This window comes from Triplophysa rosa, linkage group LG4 (genome assembly GCF_024868665.1).
Source record: "Triplophysa rosa linkage group LG4, Trosa_1v2, whole genome shotgun sequence".
In the NCBI taxonomy this organism is placed as follows: domain Eukaryota; kingdom Metazoa; phylum Chordata; class Actinopteri; order Cypriniformes; family Nemacheilidae; genus Triplophysa; species Triplophysa rosa.
Window position 1 is genome coordinate 25,387,556 of NC_079893.1, and position 13,208 is coordinate 25,400,763.

The following is a 13,208-nucleotide window of genomic DNA, read 5'->3' on the forward strand; positions in this document are numbered from 1 at the left end:
GCGTGTTGTAAGGTTTGCACTGTTAATAAAATAAAAGAATCTTAGCAACTTATATTATTTGTGTCTCATCGTTCATGGTTCCCTTTAACCATTGTTTTCTTGGCCCCGCCATCTTATTTAAATAAAAGTTTATCTTTACAACAACACTTCATTTTAAAGCTGTTTTAACCATAACTGTTCAACCCTTTATAAAAATGCACATTTTCACGAAAGCTAATTCTACTCTGTGTAGACTAATTATAATTACCTTTTTGGATGGCAAAAAATATGGGCTTTAAAAGTATAGATAGAAAACAACGTTATATAATATATAGTATATAATATACAGTCATAACAACATGATCGTCGCATTCGTCGCACATTCTCGTAAGGCTGGCGGTAAATGTCCACTGCTTTCAGCACCATGGAAAGCGACACTTAAAATAAGCTACACACAATTTGACTTTGCGGCCAGCAGTTTGTCAGCAGTCTCTAACACGACTTATTTAACAATATTGAACAGCTTTCCAAAGCAAGCCTACACAATTAGTTAGCTCTACGTGTTAAACTAAGATTCACATAAATAGAAATGTGTTCAACTTTTTTTTTAAATAAGTAGCTAATGTGTTTATAATAGGCAAATGTCCAAATACGTAAAATAGTTGCATGTAGTTTGCTTGGGCTGCGTTCCAGACACCTCGGATTTAAGATATTGCTCTTTCACTTACTAAATACTTTAATGCTACAAAGCTATTGGTAAGATAAATGTTAATACATACTTTTAATGTTACTATATCCAGGCGTTATTTCCGGGTTTGAGATGGGAAATGTCTTAAACATGGCTTCGTTCTCTTTGTGAAAGGAACCAACCTTTATATGGTCACTTGAACTGTAGTAAGGAGGTTGAAACTTAGAAGTTCGTGTGCTTTTAAAGAGCACTTGATAACTAAGGCTTGCCCTGTCTTACTGTGCAGTAATAGCCGTGACTGCCACTCCTGTGCGATACTACTTTGCCTAGGCCATTGGAGCACCAATGGAGGACGAAAAGAGACGAGGAAGAATTCGTTCTGCAGTGGGCTGGAAAAAGCGAGGCACTCATTTAGCACATGCCTACTCAAGTATCTTTTGTTTACCCAAACTATTTATGTATTTATTTATGTTGCGGCCAAGTGAAAATGTTAGGATGGTGGAAGATATTGGCAGTTGGTACTTCAACGCTTTATTTAATTATTTTAAAACTTATTTTTGTGCACAATGACAAAAAGCGGCCATATTCCTGATGGAACTATTAGAAAGCAGATGAAATATTCCTATGATTATGATGATACTTAAGGAGTTTGACATTTATTGGAGGTAACTCGTCGCATAACACTACTTTCCCCTTATTCAAGGCCCTAATATCCCCCTCTCCAGTGGTCTCTCCCAGTTGACCTAAACGTATTAAAAAGCTCTCCTCTTTAAGAGTTCATAACACTGAGACGCTGTTGTGATAACTGCCGAGTAGCGCTCACCTTTCGCCTCTGCAAAATGCCACGGAGCTCAGTAATGGGTTTATGTAATTCCAGCACTTACCAAGATTATTATACCGAAGAAATGCAATGTAAAAGTGTAATGAGACCACCGATGCATCGGTATTTTCCCGAAAGTTTCTTTGAAAGGAAACGTTGGATGATATATCTCGAGCCCATTCAGATGATGGGGTGGATACGGTCGCTTAGAACAAATCGAATGGCAAAATAGATCACGTCTGTACACAGTCACGAAGTATTAAAAATGACATCAAATTAAGTTATAATGGACAAAAAAATAAAACGAAAACTGCATCTGTTTGATTTCTCTAAAACTCTTAACAGACCCATTAAAATAGTATTATGACATTGATAATTTGTCTAATTCCCAGGGTTACGAAATGATTACGAAATATTGCATCTCGTGCATGCATCTTATATGATAACACAGAGCATTAAAATATGCTGCAAACAATATACAATTTTACGAATGATGCATTTTTAAAATAATAATATAAATTTTCTGCTGTACAACATTCAATTTATGGTCTTTCAATGCACGAAGATGTATTCAGAAGAGAGGCAGAGAGGAGGTTTTTGGAGCACTTTCAAGAATGTCTGCAAGGTTTTCAAGAGGCAGAAGAAACTGCATGTCACATTACTGCAATATTACAAACCCCCCAATGACACCAGATGAAGGCTCTTCTTCATCAAACCATAGCAACAATGAAGCCTCTAAGAAACCGAAAAAAGGGATTGAGAGAGAATCTTTAACCGGAAACACGACTTGACAGTCTTGTATCACACTTTTCTAGGCTGCCAAATATTTCCTTCTCTTTTTCTCGCTTAGTTTATAATCCCTAGTTATTTAATTCTCCCCCGTCAACGCATGACTATATAACAGTGCTAGAACCCCTTACAGAGAAGCAGAAAGGTAACTCGGTCCTTGTACTGTGGGAGTGGGGTTAGGGAAGCCCGACTGCAGAAAGTAAAACCCCACTCAGCTGCAGGTTTCCCTTGTGCTCCAGAAATACACCCGCTCGCCCACCCTTGTCCCCGGACATCCATCCTCGCCTTTCAGGCTGGGAGGGGCCGGAGCTCAAGCTTTCTTCCTGATCGTGACTACGGAGGGTTCCAGCAGTTCCCCGCCCGCTCTGACTGACTCCCCCACATTCCCAGCAACCTCTTCTCTACTCCGAGGCGCAGCTACAGAGCACACCAGCAGGCCAAGCTGGCTCTACTCCAGCTACCTGTAGTTATCTAATCACTATCAATGAGAATGCCTTATCGCGCTAAGCTAATTCACAGTTCATGTTACGCAGCAGTGGGCTCATCGATTTTGCACTTTTGCTTGTCATGGGGATAAGGCCCGTTACTTTCTCTCAAACTCGCAGCGGGACCCGGCTTATTTGGAGAAATGAATGAACTCATCCTTCATTCGGAGACAAACTCTTAAGGCAAACAGCCTGTTCACATCGGATGCCCCTAGTTTTCTCCTGCTGTCTATTTTAAACGGTCTGCGCTGCCTACAGTATTTCCTCATGAGGCAGACTTTATAACCGCTAACCCCGTCAAGGTGATTCAATAAAAACCTTAAAAGAATTCATCACCTTTTCAGAGGGACAACTGCAGACTGAAAAGGGATGAGTCTATTCAAACAGATTGCACTGCTGCTATGAGGAAAAAAGCAACTAAGAATGTGGCGTCTCTCTCTCCTTGCTAACATAAGTAACTATGGTAACAGGCGCTCTGCATGGCACCGCTTCCACAAGCTCTCCAGAAATAAAACTGTTGGGCTAAGAGCGAGCAGGTAAAGACAAAAGATCCCGGGTGCCACTATTTATAGAGGCAGGCTTACATAATCTCCACACAGACCTGCACTGGCCGAGGGAGGCTGGCTGTTGGTGCGAGAGCGGGACAGGGGCACTGGCCCTGGATCCGAGTGATGTCTGGAGGTTATACTGTAGATGATAAAAGCAAAAATCTTTCTAGAGGGGGAGGAAGTGAAAACGCAAAGCAAAAAAACAAGAGAGGGGGAAGAAAATATGGCTGAAAGAAATGTGTGGATTGGATTTTATGCTGGTTGCTGTGCCAAAGGGTGAAAGCTTGGCAAAGCTCGGCATACACGCACTTGCTGTTCAGCAAGTAAGACTCCCATGGGAGATATACCAGTGTGTGGTGGTGGGAGATGATGGCATTGAACGTCACTGCATCAGCGATTTCATCACCGATCGATTCGGTGAGGTAACAAGCGATTATGACCAAGGCACTGTGACCCACACTCACTATATGACACACATATGTAAAGTGTCAGATCATGACATCAACAGAGAACCCAGCTGAAGGCCTGAGATGAAAACATCACAGTGATGCAACAGTGTCAACAGGTAATATGCAAAATGTAAAGCCTTGAGGCTTTAAATACATTATGCATTGCCCTTGCTTAAACAGTCCAGTATATATATATATATATATATATATATATATACTGTATATTCTGTATATATAAAATGGTGATCAGAGGATGACTAAATGGCTCCACCTAGCAGGCATATGCCATCATTACACTTTCCACACTGTAACATGGATACTTCTAAGCAGGACGAATGAAGTGTGAATGAACAGCTCCATTCCCTGCTAGATTTAATCAGCAAATGAACCACTTCATAACGTTAAAACAGAAGCCTTTGAGAATTTAATGTTATAATTGCTCCATTACAGGGCAAAAAGTGTGACTCACATGAATATGCCCGCTACTACTCGTACCAATGGATGCAAACAGAGGCTCAGGAACTCATCAATGCGCAAATGGAGGAACTCTGACTCATCTATTTATGCCTGTGCGTTAGATCTCGCTAATGCTGTTTTGGCTATTATCCCATTGTACCGTGCGTCTGTGGAGGGGGGGATTGCGCATTGAGTGTTTTAGTCACACCGATCAACTAAAAAATACAAAGACGGGGAGATGCATTTCAAAGGGCGATGGCAATGAGGGCAACATACTATGATGCCCAAGGGGAACGCAAACACAGCCCAAGATGCGTGTTTATCTCATTTCTCTGACTGACCTCGTAGTCCCATGTTTTGTATTGTTTGCCCAAAAAGAAAATATCAAATAGAGCATGAATCATCTACACGCTTAGATCTCCAAAACGCTGCTGACGCAACCAGGAGTGTGTAAACAGAGATGACATCACTTTTGTACTTCTCCCCAAAAAACAACAGCAATACATTCCTCTCACAGAGCAAATAAAAAACAATGTTGCATCATTGTAAAGTTGTTTACTAAATAAGAATACAAATAACCGGACATATCAATAATTATAAAAATTATAACATTTATCCATCCATTCCCTAAGCCTGCTTGTACTCTACACAGACTCAAGGGGTGTGAGGTCTATTCCAGTATCTTGGGTCAAAAGCATGGTTATATTAAGTTTACGTTAAAGTTAATTCACAAGTTTTTATTTACATAATATATGTGTGTGTACTTAATATGTATTATAATTATGCATATATGAATACAAACACGTCAATGTATATATTTAAGAAATGTTTAGTAGTGAATATACATTTATATAGAGAGTTTGGTTCCAAAATGAGATAAAAATCATGTTTTTTATTATGCTATCATGTTTTCATTGTGTTTTACTGTATTTTGAGTTATTATGGCTTAAATCAAAACAAACCAACTGGAGTTTGACTGATATAATTTGGAATGCACAATAAAAAAAAGATTTTTGAAAATTATCATCTCATTTGTTTTGGAACCAAACTCCAATTTACATTATACATAAACATAATTTTTCTATTTTTTTTCTTAAAATTATACATGCATGTTTGTGTATTTATATACACAATTATTATACACAAAAACCTTTATTTTGCATACAATTAATCGTTGTACATCCCTAACAGAAAAAGCACATGCACATACAAAAACTTTTGACTGTATTGCAATGATTGATCAATACTTTTGACAAATACTATCCATAAAGCATTCCTTTCAAGTATTTAAGTACACCAAAGAAGAATTTAGAAAAAAGATTTTGATTTATTTTGTTAAATTAAGCCTAACAGCAATGACAGAAAAAAGGTGCACAGTCTTTTCCAGTAATAGTAATAGATATAGCTTTGCCTGATCCAGGAAAAAGCCTGTGCCTCTTAAACCTGAGGATACACATTAAATCACATTAAACGATATGTAAAATTTAAAAATTTAAACCGTTTGGACTTCATTTATCATAATAAGTGAGAAACTAAAACGAAAATCACAAATTAGCTTTTTTGTTTTCAAATGAAGTAAAAATGAAATACATTTTGTTAGAACAAACATATGGCACCGTTTCAACATCTTGACTCTGAACATCATGCTGATTCCAGCCTGCTACTGATTCTCAGTATTTTTCGGCCATTATTAGTACAGTCAGAGCTGACCAGCCTGTAAAGGGGTGGCTACCTTGTCCCCTTCCAGTGCTATCGCTGTATTGTTCCCATATGTATCCAGTTTCCAGATACTGCTTGTAAACATTTTTGATTAGGTTAGTCCTGAGCTCTTGATAGATGGCAGCTGCTTTCTCCTTGTATGGCCCTTCAATGCTGCCATAGTGATGCAGTGCTCTAACAGCCAGGTAGTTGATGTTGATCCAAATGGGACCTCGCCAGTAGGGGGCGTCATGTTCCGTGTTCCTCTTCATGTAGAGAGGATCTGTACGCGAGAGCGAACGCAGACCATAGGGCGTCCAAAGGTGTTCTGGATCTTGAATGTCTCGTAAAATATGCTCCAGTTTAGGAGAGTCCGGTGTCAGAATATGTAGCAAGAAAGGAAAAAGGCTAACATAGCCTAACGCATTCACATACTGCAGTTTGGGAGCCCTGCGAACTGAACGAACCAGTCTGGTAACCGGAAACTGGTGCCGTGGTTGTCCGGGGGGAACATATACCTTTTCCTGCTGAAGTGACACAGCTTGGGTGTGGTTGCCGTAATCGCTAAAAACCCGCAGATTATCGGACCAGTGCAGCTCATTTAACAGCTCATTATTGCTGAGGGTTAGATGGGTGTTCTCGTACACCTTATGGGGCTCCCCAAGTATTCTCGCCACATTTGCCATAATCCCAGAGGCCAAGGCCATCCAGCAATACAAGTCCACGTGCCTCTCATCAGATGAGGGGTGGGAGGCCCGTGGGTAGTCATCCAGACCGGACGTCAGGGTCTTGGGATTTAGAAAAAGATTGGTGTCTTTGTCCCGACCTCGCCAACGGTAGGAATTAGCCATGGGTCCGGCTTGCGTGGTGTTAAACCACTCGAACCACGTCTGCAGTCTTGGGTAAAGCCTTCTCAATACAGGAAGGTGAGAGGACAGCCTATCAGGGTCGGTCTCCAGTTGGTCCACCAGCTTTTGCAGAACCAGGAACAGCGTGGGTGGGTTGGCATTTTCATTGTGCTGCACTATAAACTCGGATGGTACTTTGCTGCGTGCCTCGTCGTCCAAGATCTGCTCACGTGGGATCCAGCCTTCGACGTTGATGAGATCAAGCCAGTGTGCTATGACCTCCAGTGATAACGGAGGGTCCCATTTGCTCAGAAGAAGCTGGTGAAACCCTTCGTCCCAGAGAAAGCCCCTTGGAAAGAAAGAGCGAGATGGAACCGCCGTGAAAAGTGGGCTTTCGGGATAAAGCAAGGGATGCTCGTTGTAAACCGACTGTACGACCGATTGGCCGTAGAAATATCCCATACCACCAAGCATGTTGCTCAAAGCTGCCTTGGCGAATTTGATCTGCGATGATGTGAACTCTTTTGCTTGGAGGCCAAAGGTACCCTCGAATTTCTCATTGAATGCCACCTTACGCCTCTCCAGCTCGTCTGTGAGAACAGAGCCCACGAGCTGATTCGGCCGGTCGTGGAAGCTTCCGGATTCAAACAAAACTTCAATTTGGAAAGGTGTCTGAACGGTCACCTGATGCACCACAAAGTCGCCCTCTATCTTGGGATCTTGCTGCTGATTGTGATGGGTCATGACTTTGTGAGAATCCACAGCGAAATAAGATCTTTTTTCACCTTTGGGAGGACTGAAAATGAACTTGTGGTTTAGGCTGTTCTTCGCTATATCCGTTAGCTTATCCAGGCCAGGGCTCCTGGTCTGCAGGTAATTATATCTGAAGAGAAGAGAGATAGCATATGGCAACCTGAATTTCGTTCTTTTTGCTTCACACCAAAAATATTACAATAAGTATTGGCACATATTATATTACCATAATCGATACTGCATTGCTATTACAAATCTTTAACTTTTACTTGTGTATTAGAGATGTAACTGTGTGAAAATTTCAGGTCACGATTATAGTGAACATTATCACGGTTATCAATATTATCACGACTTTATTAACATGTTCTGGAAATGTCAAAAAGGTACTGATGTAAACCAAATTTAATATTGAGTTTACCTGTAAATGTACTTTTGTTTGATTTACATCAAATAAATAACATTAATATTAGTCATGGCACGTTGGGGGCATGAGGTAAAAGTTTCCTAGTTCAGATTAAATCAGATTTTCATATAAACACAACACAATTCAGCAAATCATCTGTCTGCGTGTGTTGTGAGAAACTAGAGCCCTTTTCACACAGAGATCCTGGAAAATACACGGTAAACGTGTCCAGGAATTTGTCCTGGGATCGTTAGATTTTGTTCATTCACACTTCCAGTGATTTTCTGGAATCTGTGCGTGCGCTCACACACATCCCGTGAAGATCCCGTAAAGACATGTGACGTAATATACTACAATGTAAAGTTATGTGAATTTTTTTTTTGTGAAAATAGGGTTGATCAAGGTGAAAGATTTCCTTGCGGTGTTTTTAGGTGGCTCTACAGCGCAATTTGTATTATTACTGCCTTCCTTTATTTAGTGCCAAATAGGCCTAATAATCTCTCTGTTTTTGGTTATTATTCTGTAGCATATATTGTTGTCTTTTGCAAATGACAAAGATGTCAATTTTAAAACAAACTTTTTTATTCATATTTTTTATTGGTAACAATGAAGAGGAATGAGGCACAAGAACGCAAGGTAGGCTATAGCCCAACATGATTAAGCTAAATATAAGCTAAATATACAATGTCATATGAAAACAAAAAAAAACAAATAGTTCAGGCTTGTTCGGTGCAAATTTACATAGCCTTAATGAAAAAATATAACGGAATGCTGCGTAGTAAAAATTAGCCAGTATTTTTGCAACATAGCCTAATGCAATACAAAAGGCACGGTATCAGACCCGTAGCCAGGGGGGGTTCGAGTGGTTCGAACGACCCACCACTCACTGTCAAAGGTTCAGAATTTAAGTCATTTTTTTGTGAATTTTTGTAATGAAAATGTGTCCTTTTAAATAACTGCCAATGGATCATGGGTGTTGGAAACACAAAAAATCTAAGTGCAAAAAGGACACTACTTTGCAAGCAGCTTCAGTGGCAAAGTGTGAAGACATATTACTAGTGAAATTAGTTTTGACGCTATCAACCAGGTTCGAATCCACCTTTCACCAAACTAACTCTTCTACATTTTCACATCACATATATCATATCGTACAGGCATTTATTTTTCAACAATGTACTGTAATTAGAAATCTAATTAAATAATCTACGCTGTCATACGCTCATAAACGTATTTTAAACAACGTAATACAAACTCGCATTTTGTACTGGATGTAAACAGGCAGCAGTGCGGTGCGCGCTGTGTAGCTATGAAAGCAAATGTGAGCGCGAGCTGCGCACGGGATGCTCAGTTTATGCATCCTGTATATAACAGGCAAGAAATCATATTTAACAATTTGTGCAATGCACATGCGCCTTTAAAACATCTAACGAATGTTTAAATCAAGACTTTTAGCCAAACTAAATGTTGTGGTGTGTTAATTTATTATGACTATCAACAAATACTTAACAAACAAATTTTTTTTTTCACTCCGCATATGAGCTGTGAATGGGTCTCACAAAGAAATACGTCATCAACTAGGATTTATCATTTATATCGCGGGAAGACTAATTCCTTTCGTGGGAAGAATTTCTAACGATATATCACAAACGAAACTCCCTACTTGGGAGTAAAATCTGCTCATTTTGGTTGTGAAGATTTTAATTATTTTGTTTGAGTAATTTTAATTGGACAAATTATTAAGTAAATCCAACTCAATTTTATTATGTTACACCCATTTAAATTGGTCAAATTAAGTTTACTTATTTCGTGTTGAGACTACATAAATAATTTTTGTAGAAAAAACTACCTTGCCAGTTGATCTGTAGTTCTCATCATGCTTTGTATCTGACTGCATTGGGAGATTAATTTTCAAGATTAACTGTCATTTTAAGTGCTTTTCAGTTAAAAGAAAGACTTGTTTGTGCTTTTTGTTGATTTATCTTTGAGATTTAGGAGAGTTTTTATATTATTTTTATGTTTGGGTTTTTTTAGTTGTTACCTTTGTTCAGAAGAGCGGTGCTTGCGCCTAGTCTGAGGAAGGCACGATATTAGTCATGAAGTATGTTATTTCACTTATTGAGCAGTAAATGTGCTAATGCCAGTACAGAGACCACCAGTCTCTTCTTACTTGACCATCTATGTTATAAAAAACTAGTATATTTCAATATGAAAGTAAGTGATCCGTGAAGTTTGAGTTAGACATGTTTTTGTTCAGCGTAATTTTTTTTGTTTCCTTTAGGTAACATTTACTTGATATTTTAACAAAAACTAAATGTATTTAATAAGTAGGATTTACTTTATTCTGGTTAGTAAGTTGAATTATAGCAGCAAATTTTACTTAAAAAATATTCTAAATTCTACAAGTAATTTTTTTTCAGTGCTCTTGATAACTTTGTTTGATGCTGGACAGGGTTTTTCAAGCCATAACACTTGTATGGTTAAACGGTAATTAAAATATGACGCAGTAATACTAACAGTTGGACGTTATTATCACGGTAAACCATTAAACTGGTATTCGTTACATCCCTAATGTGTATGAGTGTACAGTACTCAGTTTACTAAAAAACAATCCACATTTGTGTGTTGATGCACAACATACTTAGCATATTTGCCAGTAGCACCTTCCCCTGCAGTGGGTTTTCCAAAAGTGATCTTGAAGTTGCCCAGCTCTTCAGATGTTCCTGTAACAGAACTCAAGACATTTTTCTCTTCCACGTGAGCTTGCAAGGAACCTTGAACGTCTGTGGCAGCGTAGAACATCAGTGAGATCACTGGAGCCATGGCAGCAGAGCTCTGCCAATCAGAGACAAAACAAACGTGATTAAGATCTTTGGATAATGAAACTAAATATTCGTTTTGTGTGTTCATCAAAATTACAGTCAGACACATTTTATATTAGTAAGAATGTATGAGCTTCGCATTTTACTGTTTATATTTGAGAATTTTATTTTTTTACTGTTAAATGAAATTAAGGCATTTAGGCGAGCAAATAATGCAACACCAATCATCATCTCTGTTATTACAAGACATTACAATTGTATGTTTTATAACAAACTGGTATACTACTTAAATACAGAATACTGGTATTACTGGTTTGGTTGATTAAGACTTAATAACCTAAGCTCTTCTTAATCACAAATTACATTGTTTGTTCTGTTTACTAAAATGTGTATCTGTGCATTCCAAAGTGAGTTGCCCAACTGATACTCAGGTGAGACTTGGAAATATATACATATATCTTCCTTAGTCAAATTGGTTAAAGTAAAACTACAAAAGTTACATTCCATTAATTTCATGCTCTTAAAGGGGCTCAAATGTTCCTTCTTAAAACCTAAACATGTTTAAAACGAAATATATATAAAAATAAATATACAATAAATATAATAAGGGAAAAAACATTAAAAAAAGAAATGAATACTGACGTCAGTATTCTATCTAACCAAAGCGTTATTTTACACAGAGCATGTTGAGATCACACCAGATCACAACCAGCTTTAAATGTTTCACTTGATCCCAGTTAACCCCACAGATATTGAACCTTTTCGCTCACAGAACAAATGTATCATGACTGTCAAATTTTACAATGGCATTAGAAACTGAAAACTTTTGCTTTAGTGTGATACTGTATCTATGCTACTAGGTTTCAGTATACAATAATAAAGCATAACTGAATGCACGTTTAAAAGGCTCTAGCATGTTCATTAAAAACAACTAGCATCTGATTTGATAAGTCATATCTCATATATCTTTGCTTTACAATACTCCCCAGATTTCTATATATCCTCCTAAAAAATGCTTTCTACTCACATGTTGCTTTGCAGTAATTCTCCATGTCCAGTCACCGCCGTGATCCCCACCCATACGCTTCACAAACTCTGTAGTGAGGGTGAAATCGCGGTCATGAATCTCCTGGACTCCAAAAGAGACGCCATCATGCATCAGCCATCCGTAGCCCTGCAAACGGTCCCCTTGCTCACAAGTGTGTCTCAAATTTCCATCAACATCAGCAAACTGACGCATCCACATTAAACCTAAATAAAAACAAATAATTGTCATACATCCCAATTTTAATGCATAACACAACATTTAAGTATCAATATGCAATACATTACCTGTTACAACAGATCTGGGACTTCTTGTTTTCATTCCAAAGTACACATGGGGGCGGTAGGAACCCCAAAATTGATCTGGAGACACAGCAGGACTTGAGCTAGTAGCATTCAGAACCCGTGGAGATGGGTGCAAGGTTACGACCCTCCTGGCCAAGGCTGAACGCATATAAAGAGCATAGAAAAACCAGATGAGGCTGAAGATGCACAAACCGATGGATATATTGATGAACACCTTTCCGATGTCAGTTTTCTTTTTCTTTTCTCTGCGTGGTGGAGCAGGTGCTTTTTCTTCTCTTGGACTAGGCACTCCATCACCTGTCAATACCCTCTTACGCCGCTTAGCCATCTTTCCTTTGACTTAACCAAGCCTATCTGGGGATAGCAGTCATTCAAATGCACCTGCAAGCCGCCACAGACATAATTTGAAATGTCACTACATTTTATACATTGTGTTGTATACCACTGTATTTACTGTAATATTTGACCCATAACTGGACTATAACGTTATCGTAATGCACAGAGCGCTACAAATTGACAACATGGCCAGCCAGCTGAACGAACGAATGAAAGATCGTCTGTAAATATTTCGAGTATTCTTTTTAAAATATACATATTTCACCAATGTAGTACTAGTTAATTCATTTAAATACTCGCGATCACTTAATTCAATTTTAATTTTGGTTGACATTACCTTATCTACGTGTCGGTACACTACTGGACATCATTATCAGCAGCATGGGCACTTCCGCATTTCCTTACAGTGAAGCTAATGGTAAAAGCACAAGATCACTTTTCTTCAAAATAAAAGACCCCCAGCGTTGCATTGTTATGATAAAATGTTTGTAAATTGTGATTAAGTAATATTAATCCTGTCTAAGATCTCTTTTCCTAGATTGTGAAGACCTTTAGAGAAAAAAACAATCATTTCATATATCATATATAAAATTCATATATTTTATTAATACATGTATTTCTTGAATACAAAGCAATGCAACAGCTGTTTTTAAACATCCTATCAATTAGCAGTGAAAAACGCAAGCCACGCCCACTAATTTTCTCCTTTGGAATTCCTTTTCAATAGGCCCTTTTCACAATGATGTCATTCAACTTCCGTCTTTTCGCAAAGCAGTGTATCATATCT

General features: G+C 38.5%; 1 protein-coding gene across 1 annotated transcript; it reads right to left on the reverse strand.

Annotated features, from left to right (window-relative positions):
* Nucleotides 1-4,758: 4,758 nt before the first annotated feature.
* mogs (mannosyl-oligosaccharide glucosidase) lies at nucleotides 4,759-12,844 on the reverse strand. Its single transcript, XM_057332747.1, has 5 exons — nucleotides 12,759-12,844; nucleotides 12,068-12,466; nucleotides 11,763-11,986; nucleotides 10,555-10,748; nucleotides 4,759-7,643 (listed from the first exon to the last, which is right to left on the reverse strand). The coding sequence occupies exons 2-5, from the start codon at nucleotides 12,411-12,413 to the stop codon at nucleotides 5,885-5,887; spliced, it is 2,523 nt and encodes an 840-aa protein (XP_057188730.1). The 5' UTR covers nucleotides 12,414-12,466; nucleotides 12,759-12,844; the 3' UTR covers nucleotides 4,759-5,884.
* Between the last annotated feature and the right edge of the window lie 364 nt (nucleotides 12,845-13,208).

What these genes read in the sequence shown, in the direction of transcription:
- mogs (XM_057332747.1), bottom strand. Translation starts at nt 12,413, where the DNA reads ATGGCTAAGCGGCGTAAGAGGGTATTGACAGGTGATGGAGTGCCTAGT. An exon ending in GAATTACTGCAAAGCAACAT is followed by an intron (nt 10,749 to 11,762) that starts GTGAGTAGAAAG and finishes TCTGATTGGCAG; the next exon opens with AGCTCTGCTGCCATGGCTCC. An exon ending in GCTACTGGCAAATATGCTAA is followed by an intron (nt 7,644 to 10,554) that starts GTATGTTGTGCA and finishes TCTTCTCTTCAG; the next exon opens with ATATAATTACCTGCAGACCA.